Below are 27,208 nucleotides of genomic sequence, written 5' to 3' on the forward strand. Positions count from 1 at the left end.
TATATTTTTGTTGCTATGTACGTTTAGCTAAGTAAAAGAGAAATCATGTGGGTGCGTGAGGAAATGGGGATTTGCAAGCTGCCGTTAAAACGGAGGCGGCAAAGGCCGACTCTCCTTTCTTCCCCTTCCCTCTGCACTCCAGCCGTCCAGCGCAGCCATTTCATCTCACGCCACCACCGCCTCGCCTCCTCACGCGCCGGCTGATCCGCCGCTCCCCCTCTCTCGACGCCGCCCTCCTCAGCCACCGGTGGTCATGGAGCGCGTCGGCGGTGAGGCGGGGGCCCCCACGGCAGCGGAGGCAGCAGCGGCAGCAGGAGGAGCAGGCGTGGTGAAGGGGAGGTCGTGCAAGGGCTGCCTCTTCTACTCGTCGGTGCTTAGGTCGCGAGCCCGCGGCCCTGTCTGCGTCGGCGTCACCCGCTCCATCCCACAAGGTCGGACCACCTGCGCACTCCTCAGTTCTCCACCACCGGTCACGGACACCTCCTCCCCTTCTCATCGGCCTTGTTTCAGAGCTAGGGTTTCTATTGATTCAGCCAGCCGCAGCTCTCTGAACCCTGAAGCTTTTGCTGGACTCTGTATTTGGGGAGTGAATGCTCTTGGTTGCCTGGTTGCTTGCTTGCTCGGTGCTCACCTGCGTCCCTAGCACTGCGAATCACGCTCCAACTACAGGGGCTGTAGTGCTGCAGTGATTAGGTTGTGATTAGGTTCATCTGTGCAACTACTTTCCAGGTAGGAAATGGGGAGGAAGACACGCATTTCCAAGCAATTTCTGTGGTCTCAAATTGTACGAGGAAAGGCGTGATAGTAGGGCTTGCCGGCCATGGAATTCGACAGATTCCATTGATCCACACAGGTTTACATGTAATGTGCTAAGTCCTAAATTACGATTAAGGGTTCCAAAAACCGGATGAGTATGTTATCAGCAACGGAAAATTTGAACTGTTCTATGGCTCGGCGCTTATGTGTCCATAACATGTATGCTTGATTTATTGTCAAATCAAGTAATCAGAGAAGTATAAGCCCCTGTTTGTTTCAGCTTCGGATTGTGACTTTCAGCTTTTACAATCCGAAGCTGAAACAAACAGACAGTTTTTGGTTATAGCTTTTTAAAATCTGCTGGTTGGATTGTGAGAATATGAGAAGCTGGTTTTTCTCAGCTTTTGATAGATTGTGAAAGTCCATTTTACTAAATTGTCCATCAAAATTTTTTAGAATCTATAATCTAAAAGTTTTTCACAATCCAGCTTTTTACAATCCAGCTTTTCATAATCCAGCTTTTATAAGCTGCTTTTCAGAATCTCTAGCTGAAACAAACATGCCCTAAGTCTTTAACTCTGTTTCATAGCCCGCATATTTTGTTGTCTGATTTTATACCTTTTAGTTTGTTGACTGTTTCCCCCTTTTCATAACTGGGTATCAGTTCCCGAGCGTATGGTTGGAGAAATTGAACTGGAAGCTATCCAAGAAGGTCGCAACCTTTCGGACTTCAAATATGCATGTGTTGGCTATTCAATATACCTAGATGACAAGGAAAATTCTATGGGGAAACAAGAGAAGCAGAAGCAGGTGCAGGCGCAGCTACCTATTTGTGTTGGAGTCGAGGTAATATCCGCTTAACCATGCAATTGCTATGTGACTATGATGCGTAAATCGTCGTTTCACAAGTGAGGACCGAGGAAGATGTCAGTGTTTCATGATGTGAACAGGAAGCAGTTAGACACAATGGTGTCTTTGATAGTGTAAATATACTAGGATAGCTGATATACCATGAATATAGTTGACAACTCAGAACCTAATGAGAAAAATAATTCAGCACATGAGCCTAGTTATGTTGAATGTCAGAATGGTTGGATTGCTATCTTCATAAGTTTTATTTTTCTTATGATAATTACACATCTTTCCTTCTCAATCGCAGTAGACCTGAATCCTAGCCACTCTGTCCTGACGTCTATTCTTATTTTTTCCCCAAATCTGTATTGGGTATTGAAATTGCTCTGCTGGTATTTTGTTGTTAATCTGCGTCTTATGAGTTATGATCAGTTACATGCTAAGAATGGATGCATGTTTCCCTTTTTTTCAGCTATTGGCAGATAGAAGAGTCCCAACTAAGCAAGCCCCACCTTACCTTAAGAAAGAAGGTGAGGAAAAAAAAAATTCTTCTATTATAGGACTGGTATGTTTCATGGAAACTTCAAAGCTACCACAATATGCTAGAGAAGTTGGAATGTTTTGTCACTGACAGAAGTGATTAACTTGTCCCACTTGCCTGCCATTGATCTACTATTAGGGTAATCATCCGCCGGGAGGATAGCCGGGCGGCAGCGGCTGTTAGGGAAGGGATTAGACCATAGATTGGGGAGACAGAATATTGAGGGAGACTCAATTAATTGTTCTTTGCTTAATTACAATGATGTGCGGCTGCCCCTTTATATAGATAGGGGAGATTACAATCCAAATCCTAGCTTAACTAATTTATCTCTGGCTAAATTGGAAACTAATCAAAATCTATCTCCTAATCTAAATCAAATCCAACTTCTACCAAACTTATCTAAACCGAATATCTCCTACCAACTTAACTCAATCTGTCGCCGTTACTTCCTTCCTTTCTTGTGCGTCCTTTCCTTTCCGCATGCTACATGGCTCGGGCACTGTTCACGTGAACAGTGCCCCCTATGAGCTGCATGTGCTACCTAGTTACCACAGATCCATTGTATAAATTTCTCGCATGAGTATAATAGTTTCCAACTTTGCATGCAATGGACTCCTTGCCGGTTCTAATATGTTAATTTATAGTTGATCGATCTATTGTCACTTGCACCTGAAATACACTGTGAATCATCATTCAAAATTTAGTCAGAAGGGACAATCAACTGCTTAGAAAGGACTGTGTAGGCATCAGTGTTTTTACATGTAAATAGAGCACCCTGATTTGTGATATTGTCATGATGCATTTGGGGTATGTGTGAGACCTTAAGAAATCAATTCCTAAATTGGAAAATCTACACAGAGTGTTGCCTCCTTGACCATCCCAATTCTTTTTCTTGAGCCTGCATGGAGACGTTATCAAATATATTCATGAAAATGAAATTTATCTCAGTAATCAACGAGTAATTAAAATGCTTCCCGAAACACAAAATAGAAACTGCATCTTAATTCTTAGTGGCATCTAAACTTAATCGCAAGTGCGAAATTATTTGCCACTTTACCTGTTACCAGTTTTTATGGGCCACTCATGGTCTGTACTCTGTAGGATTGGAGGAACTTGATCCTCAAAGTGCACCATTTTGTGGTGAAACCGTGATAAAAATCTGATTACTTGGGAACTTGTGTCTATATCTCACCAGCGGGCTTTAAGCATGGCTGTGCATGCTGAAAAACATGTTTGGGACATGCTTCTTTCATTGAGTTTGTTATCTGTAGATGCATGTAGGATTCAAATTGTTTTTTTTGTTTTTGAAACTTTTACTCATCTTTATAACACTGCAGCTCCTCAACCATGTCGATCCAAACCAGGGCATGCAGGAGACGATTTCTTAACAAAGTGAGTTGGTCTTTTGGCTTTATTATGCATTTATAATCAAGTCCCTCAAATTCACATCAAGATTTAACAAGCAGCACCTTATAATGAACCTGCAGATTTCAGAGGAATTCCGGGCTTGTGGCCAATGGTGTGGCTAGGAACCTGAATAAAGTTGGGACCTACATCAAAGACACTGTGGGTGATATGATGTACCCTTACCGCAAGCGTCCCAAATAAAACATAGGCCTGGCTCTCCTAAAATCCTGGAGGGCAGTAGGCATTATATAACTGGGGGAGTGTTCGAGCAATCACTCCACAAACACCTGGCATAGAAGTAATCTTCTATTTGTTTTGGAGGCTCTAGAAAATTGCGATGAGGTTTCAATGTTATGGGAATAGCCCCTTGGGACATGTTACTGTATTTCACTCACTGTTCGGGCTTTGGTATCATGTTTTTTCCTAGTCCCACTGCCTCGCCCCATTGGAAAGTGGTCGTTGTTTCGCTGGGTTCCTCCAGTAATGTACAGGATGTCATGTAATAAAACATTAAACAGACCCGTTTTTTGCCCAGTTGTGGCTATGCTTTTGAGAATAATATCAGGGCACTGTTAGTCCTAGCAATGTATTTTCTTGGAGCATTGCAATATGTGAGTATATGGATATATGACTCATCGTATGTTTGAAACTCAGTAAACTCTTCAGATGATAACACGGACCTTTGAGGTTTCCATATCTTTCCTTGTGGCATGCCGGCTTTTTTTTTTTTGGAGTATGCGGGCATATTATTTGTATATTGCAAGCATGTGTAACAAGAAAAGATGGTGATGTTCCTGTTTTGATACTGGCCCTTGTGCCCAAACTTGTTATCTGCCAATTTTCCATTGATTAATCTGCTTTGTTGTGACGATAAATGGAGTTTCTTGTTGTTCCTTTTCCTTTTGTAACAAACTTGTACTATCGAATTTGTATTATCTGGTCGAGAATTCAATGTGGGTGTGAAACTTTCATTGTGTTACACTTCGTCGAATCATACAAATGGCTCGATTGCCTCTTATCCTCCCTTGCATACAGAGAAGGAAGCACTTTTATCACTGTGTGTACAATTGCAAGAGTTCATCATGTGTACAGGTAATAAATGGTTATCCCAAATCGTGTAGCATATCTCTGCGTGCTACATAAACAAATCATGATAAACACACTTCAGATTCTGCAAAATTCAGGTAGTGATGTCTTCGTCAGAAACCAATCACCATACACACTTACCCGGATTGCTTGGTCGTACATATGGACAAATCAAGAGATTGCTAGATTAATGGACAAAAATGGGTTAAAATTCCTCGCTGAGAAAATTATTCAATTTATAGAATTGAGTGAGATCTGCTAAAGTATCTAGTGCTGAAACTAACATTCAAGCATGCATATCCAGTAGGTAATTTCCAAGGCTACTCGTTGGTAGACGGTTCTAGACATTGCTACAGAAGGAGGAGGAGCGGGCACAATGCACACCATATGTCACCTTTTGGAGATAACCATCAGGGATATCTTCACCCAACATGGGTTGAGATTTAGCAATAAAATAGGTGTTTGAGAATAAACATGGTCTATTTCTTAAATCTCTCTTCTTTCTTAGTTGGTGATTGTGGCAATATAGTAGACTGAGTCTCCAGCGTAGCAAGAGCTTTATACTAATAAGTATTGGCCTCGTACATCACTGGGATAATTTTATTTCATTATCTAAAACTGCACTTGGTAGCTGAAATTGTTGAAAAGTTTTATTTTTTTAGAGGAATTTGTTCGGGCAATTAGGGCTCCCTGGGCAGGGTTAACAAATTTGTTGGTTACCACTCAAAATTAGCGGTAACCGACCTTACTACTTCGGTCCAATAATATAAACCGACCGGTTACCAAATTTAAATTTAAAAATTTAAAAAATAAAATAAAAATTAAAAAATCAGAAAAAAATCCTAAAAAGAAACTAGATATAATTCTAAGAACTTATGTGAATTTTTTTTTTCAAAAATAATGTGTTTGCATCATATTCTATAGGGAGGAAGTTTAAAAAAAGAGAAAAAAGCTTGAAACGTGCACCTCATTTATTAACTCATATTAAGGAAAAACTTAACATGCAAAAACATATTTTTTTAAGCGTATCTTAAGAGGATCTTTAAAATTGGTCTCACTTCAGTTAGAGTTCTATTAATTTCTCCAAAAATTTTACAAAGCTCAGAAGCATAAAAGTGAATATATTAAGAAACAACACTGTAATTAACTTTTTCATGTCTACCATTATTTTTACTACATAAATCATAGTATAAGTAAACTAATAAAAGTGGCTTAACTAATTTTGGAGGTGTGATGGTTAGTTATGAATTAATCTAGTTGCAACACATTTATACAATCCTGTATGTTACAATAACTATTTTATGAGTTCATGTATTTTTAAAAGACAAAAAATAATGTAAGAAGACTAACAAAATTGATTTCATGATTTTTGGATTAGCAAAGAGTAAACTATGCATTTAACTTGGTTTAGCAAATATATTTTCTCACAGAAAATATTCAACTTTTTTATGAGTATAAATACTTTTATTATGTAGATAATATTACAAGGAAACTAAAAAAATTTGTTTCACTTGATTTGAAGCTCAGATGAATTAGTTATTGATTTTACAAGGTTGAGATATTTTTTTATCTTTTTGTTGAACATTACTGAAAATCAAGAAAATCGCTAAAACCGAACGGTTACCAACAAAACCGAACGATTACTGATAATATGAAAAATTTGGAAAATACGCTCGATAAATTGGCAAAACCGCTCGGTAACCGGTGCAAACCGAGCGGTTACCGTTCGGTCGATTCGGTCCGAATTCTCGCCGAATTTCAAATTTGACCAAGTGAATTTCGAGCGGATTCTCACTTAATTTCGAGCGGTTATTACGATAACCACGATTTTTCGGTTACCGCCAGATCTTAATTTTCGTGCTGCAAACGATTATGTAAACCTTAGCCGGGATCCATAACCAGTGGTACCCACAAGAATCTGGCCCGGAATCAGCTGGACTCTGGCCCAGGCCCAGGCTAAGTTGAGCCAGCCCACTAGTAAGTGTCCAGCCCAGTGGCCCAAAAGAGGTGAAGAGAAGAGGAAAACCTAGTTATATGTTAACACGGCCACGCACAGAGGCCCTCCTCACTCGCGCGCGCCGCCCCGACTCACCCGCCGCCGCCTCGCCCTCACGCACGCCGTCGGCGTCCGCCCGTCGAGGTTCGCTTGCTCCGGCAGCGCCAGCGCCCACCCCCTCTCCGATTCCGCGCGCTAACCTCCCTTTTCCGTCTCTCTTTGCCTCTCCGATTCCAGGTACGCAATCGCTCCCCTCTCTTTGCGCTAACCTCACTCGTTATTGCCTGTGGGGTGGTTATCGAAGGATAGATAGTTCGTGTTGCTGGGTCAAGTGCAATGATGTTGTTGATTTAGTTCCGGTAAAGGATGCTAATGGTTGGGATGTTTGTGTGCTGCTGATGGTTTAGCTTTGGATGATATTTCCATCCTGGCGCTAGGTTCTGAGACTGTGCACTGAACGACGATACGGATTTTTACTTGAAGCGGTTTCGTTTTAGTTTCTGTTTATCTGGTGCCGAATGAGTTGTTGGTCGGTTTGTATAATTGGTTGCTGAGCTTGCTGGAGCTGCATATTGTGATACATCTCTTAGCTTAGTTCATTAGGCATCCAAATATTATGGACTGCAACGCAAATGCATAACTGAGACAAGTTCTTTTGTGTGTTAATTCGACACTTACTTTTGTAATTATGCATTTGCGTTGTACTTTTGTGTTGTCTTATTCTGGGTAGCATTCGGAGCAAATTTTAGACAATTTGAATTCAGCCTGAGGCTTGGCAGAATCTGTATCCTGAATTCATGTATAGTAAACTTTATGCACATATAAACCTTTGAAGTTCGGGCACTGCTCCTGCCTTTTGTCGTGGTTCTCTGAACCAGGGTATGCGGAGTGTCTTTTGTTGCAGCATATGCAGATTGTAGATCAATTTAAACAAATTGCAAGTTGCGCTTTCAAATTTTTGGTGACTGGGTGATGCACTGCGTAACAATGTTTACCTGACTTATGTGGTTATGTTAACCTTATACTATATGCTTAACCCCCTTTAATACTCTTCCAAAGTGTCCACGATAAGTACCTGTCTATTTTGCATCTCAAAATTGTAGTTTCCATCTGTACATCTCTGCTAAATTCTTGCTGTTGCATTTGGCTTGCTATTGGGTGCGGGGACCCATTCGGGACCCTGGGGTAAACATCACCTTAGACTGGGGACTGGGAATGGGTTATCTTCCTCCGCCGAGAGCCGGGGGCATTCCTCACTCTCCCACCAGGGAATGTCCCTGTTGCCATCCTCTTTTGCGACATTTTCATGCCTCTCCTTGGTACTGACTATATTGTAATGTTCATCCATAGACGTCAGCACTTTATCTATGTGTGGTAACTTCGTTTTGATTTTGCATGTCTGATGTCTCAGTTTATAAGGATGATTGGTCTTTAGTAGCTTTTGTATCCTTACATGCAAGATGCAACTAATGGAAGTTTTTTACATTTGTGTTTGTGATTAATATCGACTGTTTCTTGTTGTTGTGGCAGGCCAATTCTCCAGGCAAGATGAGCTTGATATCTCAGAACGCACTCCAGAAGCGTCGTCTGGAGAAAAATGGAGCTGATGATGGCAATGATAAGGGCATTGGATCTCCCGTTACTATGGATGTAGAGGTTGGGAAGGAAGTCAAGTCGAAGAATTACAATAAGGAAAGGAAGAAGAAGAGGACTAAGGTGCTGGAGGCACAGCAGAACAAAGAGGAGGAGGAGATGCGGCAACTAGAGGGTTCATTGTTTGGTTCCCTGTACGTGCCATTGGAGTTTGGCACTGAGGTAGGGGCTGCGGGGGTGGCTCCTGACCAGGATGCACCTTTGTTCTTCACGGATAGGTCTGCTGGTGAAGGTGAGGATGAATTGCCTATTTATGAGGAGGACTTGACCCATGAGGATGAAGAAGATGAGGTGGGCAACAAGGGGAGGAAGCCTGTATGGGTGGATAAGGAGGACGAGAGGACACAGGTGGATATCGTGAAGGTTGCTAGGTTGAGGAAGCTGAGAAAAGAGGCTGATGAGCATTTGATATCAGGGAAGGAGTATGAGGCTAGGTTGCGTGGTCAGCACGCCAAATTGAACCCCTTCGCTGGCTGGGCTGATATGGACCGGAAAGTTCCTCCTCCTGGGGCATCAGATGGTGAGTCTGATGATGAGGGTGGAGTTGATGATATTCTTCGGAATAACGACGAGCTTGTTGTCAAGGGTACTGCTAAGCTCTTACCTGGGATGCTGGACTTTTCTAGGCTTGTAGATGCCAATGTCCAGGAGCCATCGAATGGTCCTATTAATTCAGTGCAGTTTCATAGGAATGGGCAGCTGATGCTAGCTGCTGGTTTGGACAAGCATCTGAGGTTTTTTCAGATTGATGGAAAGAGAAACCCCAAGATCCAGAGCATATTTATTGAGGACTGTCCGGTCCACAAGGCCTCCTTTCTACCTGATGGCTCTGAGGTGATCCTTTCAGGCAGGAGGAAGTTCTTCTACTCATTTGATCTGGTGAATGCTGTGGTTAACAAGATTGGTCCTTTGACAGGGCGCGAAGAGAAAAGCCTGGAGAGCTTTGAGATATCACCAGATTCAAGAACCATTGCATTTGTCGGTAATGAAGGGTACATCCTTTTGATTTCTTCCAAGACAAAGCAGCTCATTGGAACCCTCAAGATGAACGGAAGCGTGCGTTCGTTGGCTTTTGTGGACGGTGGAAATCAGCTACTGAGCAGCGGTGGAGATGGCCATGTTTATCACTGGGATATTGGAACAAGGAAGTGTATCCACAAGGCTATGGACGACGGTTCCCTGGCAGGTGTTTCACTTTGTACCTCTCAGGACAGCTCTTTGTTTGCCACTGGCTCCACCAGTGGCGTAGTGAATGTGTATAAGAGGGATGATTTTCTTGGCGGGAAGAGGAAGCCACTGAAGACAATTGAAAACCTCACAACCGAGGTTGGTGAAATGAAGTTCAATCATGATGCCCAGATTTTGGCGATAAGCTCAAGGAAGGAGAGGAATGGGATGAGGCTTGTGCATGTCCCATCCTTCACTGTGTTCCAGAACTGGCCTGGGCCTCGTTTCAGCCTTCACTATCCAAGGTGCTTGGATCTCAGTCCAGGCAGCGGGTTTTTGTCTGTCGGACATGCTGGTGGAAAAGTTTTGCTATACAAGCTGCACCACTATCAAAATGCGTGAAACTCAAATGGTTACATGGAAAATCCAGTTTTGACATTGTATTTGTACTCCTTAAACTCCATGGATTATCTGTATGCTGATTCATTCCAGTCATTGCGCTTATTGCTGTGTTGCCACTGATTTGAATGCTTAACCAAGCGCAATCTCTACCTGTGTTCTGTTGCCGTATGATACGTAATGTGCAGCGGCTGCATTTTGTGGACCATATTATAGCAATGGCAGCTGTTACCTTGTGTGTTAGAAGCGAGAGTAATCGAGAGAGATTGATCTCAAGAATATAGTAAATTCGTTGGGGAGGTATCCCCTCCCTCCAATGGGCACATCGACAACCGCCTATGGCGTTTGAACAGAAAGGAAATCAATCGTAACATGATCATGAGATCATCCAATTCGCCTGCTAGGACCCTAATCCTGTGTGTTACAGACTCAGTGGTGATCGGAGGGAGAAGCCCAGAGGAAGAACACGGAATCAAGAGGATCAGATAGAGAGGGGAGACACGGGGTCCAGAGGAACCCCTCGCCGCCCTGTTCTTTCCATTCCATACCGTTTCGTCACGTTTCTCCTCGCCGCCCTGTTCTTTCGCATCCCACTACTGTGCCATGGCATATCTCACTCTGCAGGCCACAATCTCACCGCCGGTTCCAGACCGGAGGACAGACTCGTCGGAGGGACAACCGTTGAGCTGCACTGCACGGCACTCCATGCGCCGGGAAAGGGCACGCCGGGGGTGGAGCCCTGCCTGCCTGCCTGCCTCACCGGGCACAGGCCGCCGTGTACTCACGGGGAGCCCCTGCCGTGCCACGCGGGCGAGTCTTGAGCCCACCCATCCCGGCCGCTCGTTCCGTAGAGAGGCCAGGCCGGCGCAAGAGCCGCGAGATTTTCGCACGCGCGACGGCGGCGGCGGCGGCCGGAAGAAAGTCAGCGCGAGTGAAGCTATTGTTTGCCTCATTCGTTGGGAACGTGTGCCGTGTGGCCGTCCACATGGATCGGAATCCCGGCTAATTAAGGGTGCAAATTATTAATTAATTTAAAATGTATCCACCGGTACTCTTTAGTTTAGCTAATAGTATTACTTTTTTTTTCAAATTGAATATTTTTTTAGAAAACAAGTGTTATTAGTTAAACTAAAAATGATTCGTGGGTACCTTAAATTAATTAATTTCCACCTCGTAGCGTGAAACGATCAACGTTTAAGTCACCGAGCCGCGTGCGTGCGTGTCTGGCTCTGCCTGCCAGATTGGAATGGTCGGGTCGGGTTCTCTTCCCAGCGCGGACCAGGCTGGGACTCCATCGCGGCGGCGGCTGGCTGGTTGGTTGTCGCCAAGACGCCAACGACGCCAACCGCACCAGGAACGGCCGCAGCAACTTCCGCACGTCTCTTCCTCCCAAAGCCAAGGAAGGGATCGTTTAGACTATGCTTAAGAGATTTTTGTCGCAGGTGAAAATCTGTGAAGAAATATTTTTTTTCAGTGTTTTAATGGTTTTTTTTTACAGTTCTCGTCACGAAGATATTTTTAAAGTCATTCACTTAAGAACGGAAATCTCTCTTCTTTTCCTTCACGATTCCCCTCGAATGAAAACTGTTAGAAATGGAAGAAAATAAAAGAGCAAGAACGAAAAAATTAATCAAGAAGAAAACAAAATAAAAAAAAATATGATTGGAGATGGTCTCCATTCCTAGTCTCAAAGCAATAGCAACTGCATTTGAATTCACGACTAAAAAAAAAACACATTTCAGTTCGTATTTGTCGCTCCATTTCACTTCACTCGTTCGTTCGTCGTGATCCTACACGATACCACTGCAAACGATTTTAGTACAAACCAGCCATTTGTTTCTTGTATATTTTTATTATCTATACTCGTGTAAAATATATGAGCCATTTGAATAAAATGTATAAAACATGATAGATTCAAACAATTTTTATCGTCTACCTAAATTGATCAAATAGCCACTACGCAATGTTTCAAAAATATTTTCAATCTTCTCCCTTACTAATCACAAGAGATTAACCCTACTGTTACTCACATAATTAATTTTATTATTTATTTCTCGTATCTAGATGTATATTATTTATCTTTTATATCTTCATGACCGGATTTTAAAAAAAAATTAATTTTACTTATGTCAAACACATATGCCGTTGCTAGTCCGATGAAGCATGACCTTGATTCTACCTGATCTCCATCTACTCTGCCATTTTAAAAACAGTTTGGAAAAACAAAAGGGAAGGGGAAATGATAAATCCATTTCTTTTCTTGACAAACCCATCTCCTTTTTTTTCCCCTCGTTTACCCTTTGCGTCTTCTTCCTTCCCAAGCCTCGATAGTAGGCAGCGACCGCCCCCCTCACCTTTCCCAAATTAATTGGCAGACCGCACCACCACCTCCTCCAATCCCGCCGCCACCGCCTCCTCCCGGAAACCAAGCCGAGCCGCCCGAATCCTCCTCCGCCCACCCAGCCAAGCGCGTCCCGCTTTATAGCCCACCCCCACCGGCTCAAGCCCCGCCCCGCCCCCGCGTCCCGCCTCCTCCCGGTCCGCCGCGTCTTGTGGGGGGACGAGATGGCCGCCGCCGCCGCGTGTAGGCGCGGCCTGCTCCTGCACCACCAGCAGTGGCCGCAACAGTGGGCGGCCGGACCCCGCGTCCGCAGCATCTCGCAGCTCGTCAAGACCAACGGCCGCCGCGCCTTCCTCGTCGACACCCTCGCCCTGGTAAGCCTCGTCTCCGCTTCGCTTCGTTTCGGTTTCCCCGAATACTGCCGCTGTCTCCTCTCGGAGTCCGCACGGTTCGCGTCCGAGAGGTGTTCGGCGAAATGCGTGTGCGATATGCTGAGATGGGTGGGTGTGTTTGCGCGCGCGCGCGGTTGATCGCAGGTGAGGAAGCTGGAGTCGCAGGGTGTGCCGACCAAGCAGGCGGAGGCGATCACCTCCGCGATCACGGAGGTCCTCAACGACAGCCTCGAGAGCATCTCCGAGTCTTTCGTCTCCAAGGCCGAGATGCAAAAGGTAACGCCAGCCATTGCATGGCGGATTGTTTCTGAGGGTTTGATTCGAATTGGGTACGGCTTGGTCACGATTTGGTGGTTACCTGATTTGGTGGTTTTGTTTCGCTGCGTGCAGAGTGAGATGCTGCAGGAGTCCAATATCTCCAAGTTCAAGTCGCAAGTGCAGAGCTTGCAGGTAATGTTCGAAGCTAAACTGTAAGGTCACGAGAATTAGCTTGCTGGCTTTTCATTGGATTTGAATATTTGATCAGATAGTTTTTATCCGTTCACAAGTTCCATTTAGCATATTTTCTTAGTGAAGATACTTAGCATTTGTTTCTCTCTTGATTGTTTTGCAATGTTCCATTTGAGTATTACAGGAATGCAGGTTGAGAAAAACCCATTTAGTGCTGTTGTCCATTTCTGTGATGGGTCTTTTGGTTTGTGGAGTAGACATGTGGGAATGAGAATTGAGGGTTCAAATCACCAAAATACCCATTTAGTGCTGTTGTCCAAGTTACGTTAGTCAGGTTTATTACGTTAGTCAGGTTTATCAGATACATTACTTGTCTTGTATCAGTTACTGCACTCTTTCTTAAATCAGCTTTCATCCATCTGAAATGTTAGTGTGCAACCCACAATAAGGGGTGGCACCTCTCCGAGGCTTTGCGGAAATTTCTAATATCTCATACCCTGGGCATCTCAGCAGCAAAGCTAGGGAGGAATAAATGAATTTGCCTTGTCAAAACGATTGTTAACACTGCAACACAGGCATGCGCGCTTGAAATAAGTTCTGATCATTTTTATGTATATACAGTATACCACTGTTCATTTTTTATTTCCCACCGTTAGTTTCAAAGTTGTAGTTTGTTGTTTGTTTCATAGATGCTTCCTGAATGTGGTGCCTGAATTATAGTTTTATATCATGCCGGTACGCCCTCGGTAGATTATCTTTGCTGCGCAGAAGTGTATTTGGTTCTCATCCATTCTATTCTTATGTAATGCAAAATTTATTTGGACTTGCAAATAGCTCTTGTGTCAGCAAATAGCTCTTGTGTCAAGTTCTAACAAATGCTAAGCGATCAGAACACAATAGAATGAGCTTTTATTTCTGGCCAGATATATACAAATTGCTATGTTCCCGTTTAGTTCTCAAAATCTACTGTATTTTTGTCTAGAATGTTTAGGAAACTTATCTTGCCAGACATTCAAGATGTCTCGTTGATTGTGCTCATTGATATGATGTGTTACCTACTGTTTCATCGTAGAGACATCTTATTAAACTTATCATGCATCATTGTTGAGATAGACTGAGACTATGGTAACTATGGTTTTTTTTTCTTCCTTGATTTATTTACATGTCTAGATCTCTAGGTGAATCATTATTCTGCCCATCTACAATCATATGGAACTACTTGTGGTCGTCATTGTTTTACCTACCCATCACATTTGCATTGAGCTATCCATAATCTAGTTTGGAGAACCAATCTGATGCATTTTTGGAGAAAACTTGCTACCCAAAAGAATTGCACCACTATATAGGACTTGTGAACAAGGTCATAAGTCAGTCCTTTAGATTGTCGAGTAGATTTTAGCATAAATCAGCCTCTGCATGATGCATGAACAATCAGCCAAAAAAACACTGCAACATGATATGGGGACAGTGTGTTTTGTAGTTCAGCAAGATATTGTTTTCTTGTGATTCAATCTTTTCTTGGGAAATGCTCAATGTTATGAAAAATGTTTTCCTTTCAGTACTCAAGAAGGCTGGACCAAGAGGCAGAAGCTACATATTTTACTCTGATCTATATGCATGATGCTGGGTTTTCTGACAGCGATCCTAAAATTAGTTATACAAGTGTGCTCCAAAGAACAGGAACAGACCATTATGTTTTAGCTGAATTTAGTGGTACAGAATTGCAGATTTCGAGTAATCAACACATAGTTCTTATTTTTCTGTGCACTGTGTTAACATGGATTGCAGTTCCCGCATCCTCATCGTACTGCTTTTCTCTTTTCGTTTTCAGTATTTTCAACTGTTACTTTGACTCCTTTGCCCTTTGTTATATTTCTCAAGAGAGTTGCTGGAACTAGGAATAGTTACAAGTGCCAATCTATTAAAAAGACCTTTTTCTGTCTGCAGGAAAACCATTTCTCTTTGTTACAGCGGGAGACTGAGAAACTTCGTGGAGATATTGATAAGATGAGGAGTGAACTGAAGTCAGTATTAAGTTCATGAACTGTTAATGTCGTAAATCTGAACTAGCGCACTCAGTCTAATGATTCATCGTGTGAAACAGGTATGAGATTGACAAGGTCACTGCAGGGCAGCGGTTGGATCTGAACCTTGAAAGAGGGTAAGATCACTTGTCTCTATTTAGATACACTCTCTGTACTGTTCGGTTCTTCTCCCATTAAATTGCTACCAGCTGTACTGACCACTGAAAAACAAGAATGTACACTTTTTTACACTGAGTCACTGACTTGTGTTTGAAACAAATAGAACGGAGAATGATTTACTTGCTCAATATTAAGAAAATCATAGTGACTTTGGTCATGATTCTGGTTCCCAGGCCTTTGATCTAGCCAGTTTATTTCTAAGCTGCCATTGCTCACTTCTGCACATGAAAAAGGCATTGTTGTTCAGGTTTCAAGGTTTGTGGGCCAATCTATAGCTCTGCTAGATTCAAATTCAGTGTGGTGGATTAACCTCATGTGTTCGGTTGAGATTGTTGTGATTTTCTTGCTTGATAAAAATATTCCAGTAACAAGGATGCAAGCATTTTTCGCTCAGCAGCATAGATGATTTATGCACTGTGAACACACAATGACAGGTTTCTAGGATATGATAGGTGAAGTTAGAATTTTGGTCACCCTCCACCCCACCCCCCCCTCCCCCGCGTGTTTGGTATATTTTAATGTATAGTTTGCACATGTTTTTAATCTATGGTTTAATGTATGGCGAAAACTCACTTCTACAGAACGTCTCTAAATAGATGTCACCACTAACAGGTGGAATCTTAATGCTCTTTGCCTTGCCTCCCTTGAGCCTTTTGAAATGAAGCTCAGTAGTTTCTTCTAATGAGTTATAATGGGCATTAATGTCATAGTAATGCCACTGAATAGTGATGAGTCTTTTTTCTCTGGTTTATGTTTGTATGCCTGTATTAGTGTGTGGATAAAATCTGCCTTGTGTGGGACTACAGCATCTGATTGAAATTCAATTGCTCCAGGCGCATACGTGATGAACTCGCCAAGCAGAACGAGGAGACTACTGACCTTACCACAAAGCTTGACAAGGTGAGTAGTAAACAAAGGCTGCATATTTGGGCTTTCAGCATCATCTTTATTACCGGAGACCAACGGAATGTTTTGCTACTGTGCGCAGGAAATTCACTCACTGAAAGCCCAGTTGGAGGCAGCAAAGTATGATGTCATCAAATACTGCATAGGTACCATCGTTTCGATATCAGCCGTTGGGCTCGCGGTTCTCCGTATCGTGATGTGAAGCGAACACGTTCTTTCGTTTACCCATTCATCCATGGAAACCCGCAAGAAGAGGATAGGTTCTGATTCTGTTCCTAGTTTTTTGGAGGGGACGAAATGTCGAGATGTGGTCAGAGGAAATGTTGTAACACCTGGTAGGGAGAAGTTGCCCAAACTTGTAAGATAGATCGACCCGCGGATGAAATACAGCCGCAATGATTCGTTACCTGTGCTCGTGCCTCTTGTTGTGGGTTGACATGTGGCACTTTCCGCTTTGCTGAAGCCATTGTGGCTTTACCTCGTATTGTGGAATCATTTACTGTGTTGGGCCTCATATTGTGTTCGAGGCATCTAATCGCACCAACTTGGGCTCCATTTCTGTTCATCATTTGTTCTTGTCGTCTTGTTGTTTCTGTTCTAACACTCGTGGCAAGGACAAGCTGTGGGGCTGTGTGCGCCGGCGGCACCGAGACCGAGAGCCGTAGGTTACAAAGGTTCGATTGATTATTATAGCCGCGGTTCTTTTATCTGACTCCATTTTCATCGTTGCTGCTTTTGTGTCAAGCGTCAGTGGCACATTATTTCTGATAACGAAAAAAGGAGAACACCCTCCACCTCTCTATAAAGCTGGAAAAACATGGCAAAATTGCAAGATGCTCTGATTTTCACTGCAATATCCAAAGCTACTCCATGTTCCCGGACTTTTTTTAGTGATGCGAAAGTATGGCCTTGCCACGCAACATGACAACACTCGCACTCAAGAAAGTGACCGCATGAGGAAGCTGCATTGCAACTACGGGTGAAAACATAACGGATATTTTCTGTCTGTTCACCTGTTTGAAGACTTACGAATTAAATATGAGATACAACAATAGCTATTCGATACTATTTGATACTATCTATATCTAATTATAGATTTAAAAAAATATAAGGTAGGGTATATTTTAACTAAGTATCCGTCTGAAGTATCCGAATGCTACATGTTATAAGAAAATCTATTATAATTTTATTTTAAATATGATAATATATAGATAGATTATCACACATCTATAGACAGATAATACTAAATGCTCTTATTTTTATATCTCAGCGACCACTTTTTCTATGCTCACTTTGATTGTACCCTATATTATTTAATGTGTTGTGGTGATACAAATGAAGCGAAATTTTATATCTATCCGACTAACTGAAAGCTTACGGCACTATTCGCTCCGACTCTAACTTAAAAAAATATAAAATAAAATACATAATAAAGAAATAATTATCTGACACTATCTGTATTCAACTTCAACTTCAAGAAAGAATATAGAACATAATACCTAATAAGTTATATTGATCCATATCTTATCTGATTACGCTCCTAATCGCAACTGAACCGAAGGCACGTGGGTAGGAAGCCTGTGGCTGGAAGGCACTCCGAACTCACAGCGGAGCCTACGCTGGCTGGGGCGCTGTGCGGAGGATGGCTCAGTCCAGACCTTGACGGGCACTCGAAAGTGGAAGCAGTTGCGGTTGAAATTTGAAAGGCACAAGAAGCTGACACCTCCCCTCCTTAGCTAGCTTATTTGGGTAGTAAAACAGTGGAGATTTCTGCGCGAGCCGAATTCGGTCTCTATTGCTCTTGGCTTGTTCCTCAACCCAAATCCCATCCATGTGCAAAGGCTGGATGAGGCAACTCTGTTACACAGATGCAAAGCTCTTGCTACTCACCTGAAATCCTTCGTGTCCTAAGAACATGTATTGACGTTTACGGTGTTTACAAAAGGGGGGGGGGGGGGGGGGGATGACGCCTTCTATTGTGATATACTTGCAAACGTTAGTACAATTATATCATTAAGAAAAACAATACTCTCGTAATAGTATGTCCTCCCACATGCGTATTCCATTACATAGAAAATATCTCATTTGATAAATTATATGTATATATAGAGCATGCAAGTATATAAGATCATTCAAATGGTATATATAATTTTTTTATGGTTTGTATATATTTTTTAAGTATATTATATTTTATGTATAAATACAAATGTATTATCAAAATCTAATAAAATTGATGGACTTCTTTTCTATTTTTTCTATGTAGTTTACATTGGAGTATCTTGGAATGAGTATATAAATATACTCATAGTAACAAAAGAGTATATCCAGTTCATTTATATGGTATATCATAGTAGAGAGTATGTACTCCAGAGTACAGATTATATATATATATATATATATTCTGCACATATTGTAGTTCATGTCTACAAGTATGCCTATTGTATTTTATGTCTGCGCACACCCCACAAGTTATAACTCACAGTATTTCGAGTTGTAACTCACAATATTTCGGATGAGACAACTTTGTATCCAAGTTTAAGTGTTCTCTTCAAGTGGAACTAATTGAAGAGATGTTAAGAACTTACCCTATATAACCGTGGCTAATTTAGAGAAAGCTTAGCTACTTTTGAAGAAAACAAGCAAGAAATATAGTAAGTAATGAGTAGGATAATTACAATTATTGTGTAATTAACTACTTTGTTGTTTCATCAACATTCAAATATCCTGAATAACAGTAAAAAGTGAAGTATCAAAGGAATTTAATTTTCTGCCCAAGTTCTGTCTTGTCCTTATGTTCCTTGAACATTGGTATCAGGACCTAGTTGGTTATAATATTACTTTAAATTTCAAGGTTATCATAATTAAAAAGCTAAAATATTTAGATTTAAAAGCTAACCCATATATATAGCAAGTTTATTCTGTGCCTAGGCATAAAACAGACTTGCGATGCGCCACTGCGGCTGACCGAGCCGAATCGCCGACGAGGGCGTGTGTGTTGGAGTAAGGTAGCAGAAGCCACTAAGGCACGGCAACAAGACGGATGAGGAACACGCCAGCGCAGCGGAGCTACTCGTTCGCCTCCCTCGTAGTGCTCAAAGTACTCCACGAACCTATCCTTCGATTGCACCTTCATCAGCGACCCTAACGCCTCTAGCTTGTCCAAGAACCTGCACTCCTTTAGTGCTCCTCGCCAGGAGCCGCCCCAGGCGCTAAGCTAGGCCTAGGCATCGGAGCCATGGCAGCACAGGAGGAGAAGCAAAGCAACACATGGACAAAAAAGAAAAGTAGCGGCACATCATAGGATGTTATCGTCATGACTGAATCGATGGAGCTAAAGGCCAAGCAAGTAAATGAGAAAGTGTTTTTGGGATGTGTGCGCAAAGGTGAACAAGTTTGATCACATGACAAAAAAGTGTATAATTACGACCAGAGAATGTACTGAGTTATGACTAGAGAAGGTATTAATTTACAATCATATATATTTATAATAACTGACTTATCTTGTGGATCGCAACTATACTGCTTTTGAGATCGTAACTAAGGGTATACGCATAGGTAAACAAGTTACGATCATATAAAAATAATAATTATAACTAGATAAGGTACTGAGTTACGATTATATATATTTATAGTAACTAACATATTTTTTTATCGCAACTATACTATTTTTAAGATCGTAATTGAGGTGTACGCAGAGATAAATAAGTTACAATCATATAATAAAAAATACATAATTACAATAAGAGAAGATACCAAGTTACGAACATATATATTGGTAGTAACTGAAATATCTTATGGATCATAACTATATTATTTTTAAGATCGTAACTGTAGGTAGCGTAATAATAAACTATAATATATCTAAACACATTATATATATACTGTATACGGGCGCGTGCTTTGATTCTCCGTTTTGAAGCCATCTCCAAGTTGTCAACTAGTCTAGAATCAAGCACGGTATGGATTCGTATAGGTATCATTGTCCGGATGCCCAAGCCCATACCCTAATGTCTCTAGCCTATGTATGTTTCCAATCTAAATCTAACCACGACGACGACGCGAGCGCCATCGCCGAATTGGGGTGGTCCAGCGCGCGGGATCGATGCCGAACGTGATGGATGATGGGCGCGCCATAGACGATCAGACGCCGCCCCCATGCCGCGAGCGGCTGCTCCTGCTCCCGCTCCCGCTGCCAAGTTGCCAACTGCCAACCTCGACCACCGCCAGTTGAGTTCTGGTGGGATTCGCCTCGGCCGCCGTGGTCCTCTCCTCATCGGGCGGCTTTCCTTCGAGCTGTGAAGTGGCCTTGCCTCGCCGGCACGTCTGCACGGCGCCATGTGATTTCGCCGTGGATCGTGCCTTCGTGCTGCTGCCAAGAAACGTCTTTTGAGGTGGTGCGTTCGTGGGTCGAGTAGGAAAGGATTCGCAGAGATCATCCGGCCGGCCGCCCGGCTCCTCCGGATCAATCTAATGCGAGTTTAGTATTATACAATCTCAACGTCACGGAGTTTAATGAACCGAGGAAAACCCATCCGCACAAGGACGGGTCGCCGTCTTTATTAAGATGGGAAAAAGGCTTCACTGCAAAGTAAAAACGACTACTAATTGTTGATATGTTGCAGCTTCCGAGCGGCCTGTTGTGTTCATCCAGTGACGAATCCAAAGCTATAAAATAAGGGCTCTTCCTTTCCTTTTTCTTCTTCCTCTTCCTCTTATTTTTTTTTCTTTTTTTCCTTTCTCCTCCTCTTCTTCTCTTCTTCTTTCTCTTCCATACCAACAAAAAAAAGGGTGCGGTGGATGCTAGGGGACTGCCAAGTGCTCTCGCCCCCTGGTGGATTCACCGTTGTGTTCATCTGAGGCTACCACAAAACTCTACCTAGACATTACAGTAAACCTTCTGAATGAGCTGACCGCGTACGTGAGAAATAAGCCGACTATACGATTATGTGCTGAATTCCTAATGCTGTCGTCCGATCATATCGAAGTATACATGACGTGCCCTGTGCTGTCATCGTCACCATTTCGATCAGCCTGGGTTTATAGCTAGGTAGGCGATGATGATAATACGCCAAGAACATTCATCTATCTACTTCAGTATGCTTTGTAGTAGTAAAACGGCTGGACTCCACTCTAATGTGTCAAGGCAGGCACTCGGCTTCTTGTGTGACTCATGACTACCGGCCAAGATATGCAATCAGGCTGGCCCAGGAGGACAGCTGAGCTTGAGTACCCAAGTTTCACCTCACCGGCCAACCTACGTACCTCTCTGCCCAATCCTCTTTCAGGAACCGGTGAGCTAGCTTTCATGGAGCTGCCGGCCGGTGGTGCTGTCCATGAACTCGGTGTGGATGATGAGATCGAGAATAATCTCGTGCCAGCCTACTTGGGTTACTATGGAACTTGGGAAACGTCGTTCCTCCAGTTTTCAAAAGAGAGTACCGAAGGGCTGCAAATTCATGCTACTATCTTCTAGTTTCTATGAGTTCCTGCCTCCAACCACAGCTGCTAAGTACAATTTCAATAAAAAAAACTCCTTTGGATCCAAAGGTTTTGCTTGCATTGAAGGGCGTCATTCGGACTGGCCCGGCCGCCCTGGCGATTATGCATGTCCTCTACTGAAAATGCATGCACCTGACTTTTCAGTTGCTGTGCACAAACCAAGCGGTCAGAGAAGCATGATAATGTCGTCGCCATGGCAACTACGTAAATCGCTGTGCTTATCTGCTACTCTCGGTTGACCAACAATAACGCAATTGCTATTTTTCTCACAAGAATCAATTGGCTGTAGGCCACATCAGAGAACAAATGAAGAATGCACGAACTGTCATAGAGCTTGTAGTATCTAGGACTTTGATAATCGGTAAGTGTTTTAGTGATTAATGATAATTGTATCATTGTAATTAGTTTATATATTTTAAAAGAAATAAAAACTTAGTTTATAATGATTGTATATGTTTTTTTGATCCCTCATGAGAATCTATTAGACGATCAAAGTATATTTACGTTAAAATTAAGAATCTTTTAGTTTTAAGTGTCACAAGATGATAAAGTACACTTAGAGTAGATATAAATTCCTTTATAGTCTTTTGATCGTACTATAAAGAGAGGCTAAGTTGAGTCTAGAATTAATTGAATTCACACTTACAAAAATTTAGCACTAGGTATCTCAAAGAAGCCTATAAGTGAGAAGTTAAAAAAGTTAGTGCTCAAAGTTGAAATCATGAAGCCCACTTGCGAAAATCTGAACAATGGATTGTCCGGTGTTCAGAGAAGATGAACACCGGAACATTTAACAGAAAGTTAAAATTTTTGGAGGAATTAGAATTCAAGGTACCAGATGATCCAGTGTTCTGATGTATAACACATCGGAGCATTTTCAAACTTGGTGTCTCGATGCATGGGAAATGAACTCATCGGATTGTCTGGTAAACTAGTATAAAGAACACTAGAGCTTTTTAGGCAACGGCTACTGACAATTGGCATGCCAACTTTTAGAAAAGATTACTCACCGGATTATCCCGTGTGTATAATAGTGTGTGCATCGGACCATCCGGTGTTTACAGAAAGTGTTGGTGGTTGGGCAACGACTAGATTTAGAACTTTAGCCTATATATACCCACTCACTCGGTTGCATTCCTCTCTCTTGCAACCCAAAGAAGTTCATACACTATGTGTATTATCAAGAAGTAAGGGGAGAGCACTTAAGTTGATTTCCAATTCCCTAATTGAAGGTTAAGGACTTTATTAGTGTTTTAAGAGTAGCAAGTGTGCATCTAGCTATTTTTTAGGTTTGATAGGGATCAAGTGAACCAGTTAGCTTGTTACTCTTGGTGGTTGACAATACCTAGCCGGTCGTGGTGATCGAAGGTGTTCTCGATGAGCTCTTGGAGTTCTAGTGGAAGCTCCGGGAAGCGTTTGTACTTGGTTTGATGATCGCCAATACGAAGATAGAGAAGTGGTGATCATTAATGAGCACTTGAGTCTTGGTAACTCAAGGGGGAGCGATATCCTTGTGTGGATGCTCTAACAAGGATTAGTGAAGAATGCCAACTCTTTGATACCTCAGGAAAAAAAACGGTATCCTCTTTCTCTACTTTCTTTCTATTTTGCAATTTACTTCTAGCATCTACTTTCATGCAAGTTTCAATTCCGCAATTTACTCTTAAGTTATATGCTTGCATATTTATTCTCTATGTTCTAGCTTGCTTGCTCGAGTAGTTGTATTTCTTTCTTCTAGTCTAAGGATATTACTTGTTCTAGAAATCGATAGTTGTTTTAAGATTTGATTAGAGCCCTATTCACCCTCCCCCTCTAGGGTCAATAGATCCTTTCAATTGGTTTCAGAGCCTTGTGCTCTTAATAGGCTTGAAATCCTAGAACAATGGTCCTAGGGAATTATGGTAGCGTGCCAAAATTCGAGAGAAAGAACTTTGCTTATTAGAACGTTCGTATGACGAGCTATCTTGAGATGAACTACAAGGATGTTCTCCAAGTTCAACAAGAAAGGCTACAAATATGATCCAAAGAAGAACAAATTTTTTCTAAAGAAATTTGACAAGTTCGATAGCGGAGGGAAGAAGAGGTGCTATAATTATAGTGAACTTGACCACATGTCATATGATTACCCTCATCCTAACAAGAAGAGCAAGAATAAGGGCAAAAAGATTGAAGCAAGTGAGGATGAGGACAAGCACAAGAAAAAGAGCCAAGACAAATATTTAAAGAAGAATTTCTTCAACAAGAAAGTTGGATGCCGCAAGATATATATTGTTAGTGAATGGGTCTCCAGTGAAAGCTCAAGTAATGATTCAAGTGATGATGAAGACAATGATTTCGTGGGCCTCGCCATCACCAATGAAGAACCACTGCTTCTACCACCACCTATGTGTCTTATAGCAAAAGGTAACAAGGTGAGTATTGATGATGATAGTAGTAGCGATGATGATGGTCTATCTTCTAGTGATCTATCTAAACCAATGAATGATTATGCTACTATCATCAAGAAACAAAAGATTAGGATTAAGTCTTTTGAGAATGTCAATGTCAAGCTTAGCTCTAATCATGATGAATTGCTTACTAAATATAATGATTTGCATAAGAAATATGATGAAATAGTTACTTCTAGCAAATCACTTGAGGCTAGTAACAAGAAGCTAAAAACTTGAGTATATAGGCTTAAAATACAAATATCAAGAACTTAAACTTGCTTATGATGCTATTGATCCTAGATTGAATGAATTTCCTAGTATTGAAATAGTTAAGGTCAATACATCTATTTCTTATGATGATCTCCTTAAAATATCATGCTCGTCTTCATGTGATAATCTATCATCTCTTAAGACGAACCATGCAAGGAAGAAAGAACTTAGGAATGAGATTGCGAGTCTCAACTCATGTGTGGCTCAGTTGACTAAAGGGGAGTACAAGTGCACGGAAATTCTCATGAAGAATGTTGCGTACTACAACAAGAGAGGCTTTGGTTGTTTTTCAAACCTAGTATAAAACATCATTAAATCACCGGAGATCAACAAGTGTTTCATCAAGGAAGTTAGTTTCTATTGTCAACATTATGAAGTCACCGGTCATCACACAAGTGAGTGTTCAATTCCTTCCAAACCTCTCCCTACGTTGCCTTCTAAATATAAATTCACTTTCAATAATAACTATTTTTTATAGCATAAACTTAAAAGTGGAAAAGTAATGGCAAAATAGCTTAAAATTCAAGCTAAGAGAAAGCTTCCTAAGCAACTATGGGTGCCAAAAGCTCTTGTAACTCACATCAAAGGTATCAAACTTGTTTGGGCACCTAAACAACAAAAAACTTGATCTCATGTCTGTAGGTGAACTACAAAGTTAGTGATAAGCATTGTGTATTTGATAGTGGATATACACAACATATGATCGGCAATGTAAAGATATTCATCTTACTAGAAGATGAAGTGGACGGACATGATAAGGTCACATTTGGTGATAATTCAAAGGAAAATATGGTAGATTTGAGTAAGGTGTCAATCTTCAATGATGTTTCTATTTCCAATTTACTTTTAGTTGAATCTCTTAGTTTTAATTTACTTTCTATAGTTTAACTATGTGATTTAGGTTTCATGTGTCTTTTTAGATGTTGATGTTGTCATTACTAGCAAGAAATATAATGATCTAATCTTTAAAAGCTTTAGACACGGATATATATATCTTGTGGATTTTTCATCTAATAAAACTAGCTTGACAGCGTGCCTCTTCACTAAGACATCTTGAAAAAGTTTTAGGCAGAAACAATTAACATGGCGTGCCATGCTTCAAATAGAGTGTAACTCCACCGACTATTGAAGAAGACGTCATACGAGCTTCTCATTGGGAGAAAACTCAATATCTCCTACTTCCGGGTGTTTGATTGTAAGTATTTTATCTTAAAAAAAGAGAATGCTAAGGGAAGTTTGAGCATCGTTGTGATATTGAATTTCTTGTTGGTTATGTGTCTAACTCTAAAGCATATAGAGTATTCAACAATGTCACTGATTTTGTTGAAGAAACATGTTATGTAGAGTTTTATGAATCTAATGGCTTCCGGGGAGAAGGTATTGCTTATGATGATGTAGGTGATGAACCTTTGAGATAAGTGATAAAGAAAATGGTCATTGGGGATATCAAGGCTAAGGAGAATGACAAAGATATACCTTCTACTTTCACTCCACACACCTCCTTGGCGCCCCAAGTGGATCAAGATGAAGCAAAGGATGAACAACTCCTTCCATCATATGATATACACATCTTTCAAGAGGAAACTTAAGTTAAAGCTTAAGATGTTGGACCACCGCAAGACACACCACAAAAATCGCAAGTGAAGCAAACACATATCTCGAAGGATCACCTAATTGATTTGATCATTGGGAGTCAATCAAGGGGAATAAAAACTTGTTCTCGTCAATAAGCATCATTTTGTGAATATTACTCATTTGTTTTTTATATGAAACTCACTCATGTAGATGAAGCCCTCAAGGATCCAGATTGCGTAATGATAATGCAAGAAGAACTTAATAACTTCACTCGTAATAAAGTTTGAATTCTTGAAGAGATGCCTCAAGACAACAATGTCATTGGAACCAAGTGAGTTTTCTGTAACAAACAAAACGAAAATGGTGTGGTAGTTCGTAACAAGCCAAAATTAGTCGCTCAAGGTTTCGCACAAGTGAAAGGCTTGGATTTCAGTGAAACATTCGCTTTCATGGCAAGACTTGAAGTCATATATATCATTCTTGCATTCGCTTCGCATCATAATATAAAACTCTATCAAATGGATGTAAAGAATGCTTTTTTAAATGGCTTTATAAATGAACTTATATATGTTAAATAACCACCCTATTTTAAATACAATAGATATCCTATTCATGTCTATAGGTTGCACAAAGCACTCTACAGACTCAAGCAAACCCCAAGAGCTTGGTACGAGTGCCTATGTGACTTCCTTTTCAATCAAGTATTCAAGATCGGGAGGGTGGACACCACATTATTCATAAAGATCATCGACAATGAGCTTTTCCTTTGTCGAATTTATGTTTATGATATAATATTTGGTTCAACTAACAAGGAATTTTGCAAGAAATTTAGGGACTTGATGTCAAGAGAGTTTGAGATGTTGATGATTGACATGCTCAACTACTTCCTTGGGTTTAAAATCAAACAATTAAAGGAATGAACTTTCATACATCAAGAGAATTATATGAAGGATATTCTCAAGAAATTCAAGATGGATGATTGCAAGTCAATTAAGACTCCAATGCCTACCAATGAATATTTCGACTTGGATGAATCGAATAAATCGATTGACCAAAAGCTATACCGTTTTATTATTGGATCTCTCCTTTACCTTACCGCATCTAGGCTCGATATAATGTTTAGTGTATGCATGTGCGCTCGCTTTCAAACTAATCCTAAATAATCTCATCTTAGCGATGTAAAAAGAATCTTAAACATACATCTAGCATAGGCTTGTGGTATCCCAAATGTGCTAGTTTTCTACTCTTGAGTTACTCAGATTCGGATTTTACGGGATGTCGTGTG

At 41.3% G+C, this 27,208-nt stretch overlaps 3 protein-coding genes across 5 annotated transcripts; all 3 read left to right on the top strand.

Annotated features, from left to right (window-relative positions):
* Window positions 1-102: 102 nt before the first annotated feature.
* Window positions 103-4,141, top strand: LOC133931280 (uncharacterized). Of its 2 annotated transcripts, none has more exons than XM_062378133.1 (5): window positions 103-431; window positions 1,421-1,602; window positions 2,081-2,173; window positions 3,487-3,541; window positions 3,637-4,141. In XM_062378133.1, exons 1-4 carry the CDS (start codon window positions 254-256, stop codon window positions 3,535-3,537), a joined length of 504 nt encoding a protein of 167 aa, XP_062234117.1. In that variant the 5' UTR covers window positions 103-253; the 3' UTR covers window positions 3,538-3,541; window positions 3,637-4,141. The 2 variants fall into 2 exon arrangements, with proteins under 2 accessions (XP_062234117.1, XP_062234116.1); XM_062378132.1 differs by having other exon boundaries at window positions 107-431; window positions 2,081-2,138.
* A 2,558-nt stretch (window positions 4,142-6,699) lies between these two features.
* Window positions 6,700-9,962, top strand: LOC133931281 (U3 small nucleolar RNA-associated protein 18 homolog). Of its 2 annotated transcripts, XM_062378135.1 has the most exons (3): window positions 6,703-6,816; window positions 6,861-6,875; window positions 8,182-9,962. In XM_062378135.1, exon 3 carries the CDS (start codon window positions 8,187-8,189, stop codon window positions 9,858-9,860), a length of 1,674 nt encoding a protein of 557 aa, XP_062234119.1. In that variant the 5' UTR covers window positions 6,703-6,816; window positions 6,861-6,875; window positions 8,182-8,186; the 3' UTR covers window positions 9,861-9,962. The 2 variants fall into 2 exon arrangements, with proteins under 2 accessions (XP_062234118.1, XP_062234119.1); XM_062378134.1 differs by having other exon boundaries at window positions 6,700-6,875; window positions 8,169-9,962.
* A 2,169-nt stretch (window positions 9,963-12,131) lies between these two features.
* On the top strand, window positions 12,132-16,715 carry LOC133883188 (uncharacterized). Its single transcript, XM_062322418.1, has 7 exons — window positions 12,132-12,572; window positions 12,735-12,866; window positions 12,981-13,040; window positions 14,988-15,064; window positions 15,145-15,201; window positions 16,078-16,144; window positions 16,233-16,715. The coding sequence occupies exons 1-7, from the start codon at window positions 12,423-12,425 to the stop codon at window positions 16,350-16,352; spliced, it is 663 nt and encodes a 220-aa protein (XP_062178402.1). The 5' UTR covers window positions 12,132-12,422; the 3' UTR covers window positions 16,353-16,715.
* The last annotated feature ends 10,493 nt before the right edge of the window (window positions 16,716-27,208 follow it).

Source organism: Phragmites australis, chromosome 10 (assembly GCF_958298935.1).
Source record: "Phragmites australis chromosome 10, lpPhrAust1.1, whole genome shotgun sequence".
Classification (NCBI taxonomy): Eukaryota; Viridiplantae; Streptophyta; class Magnoliopsida; order Poales; family Poaceae; genus Phragmites; species Phragmites australis.

What these genes read in the sequence shown, in the direction of transcription:
- LOC133883188 (XM_062322418.1), top strand. Translation starts at nt 12,423, where the DNA reads ATGGCCGCCGCCGCCGCGTGTAGGCGCGGCCTGCTCCTGCACCACCAG. An exon ending in CCAAGGCCGAGATGCAAAAG is followed by an intron (nt 12,867 to 12,980) that starts GTAACGCCAGCC and finishes CGCTGCGTGCAG; the next exon opens with AGTGAGATGCTGCAGGAGTC. An exon ending in GATCTGAACCTTGAAAGAGG is followed by an intron (nt 15,202 to 16,077) that starts GTAAGATCACTT and finishes CAATTGCTCCAG; the next exon opens with GCGCATACGTGATGAACTCG.
- LOC133931280 (XM_062378132.1), top strand. Translation starts at nt 254, where the DNA reads ATGGAGCGCGTCGGCGGTGAGGCGGGGGCCCCCACGGCAGCGGAGGCA. An exon ending in CACCCGCTCCATCCCACAAG is followed by an intron (nt 432 to 1,420) that starts GTCGGACCACCT and finishes ACTGGGTATCAG; the next exon opens with TTCCCGAGCGTATGGTTGGA. An exon ending in ACCTTACCTTAAGAAAGAAG is followed by an intron (nt 2,139 to 3,486) that starts GTGAGGAAAAAA and finishes ATAACACTGCAG; the next exon opens with CTCCTCAACCATGTCGATCC.
- LOC133931281 (XM_062378134.1), top strand. Translation starts at nt 8,187, where the DNA reads ATGAGCTTGATATCTCAGAACGCACTCCAGAAGCGTCGTCTGGAGAAA.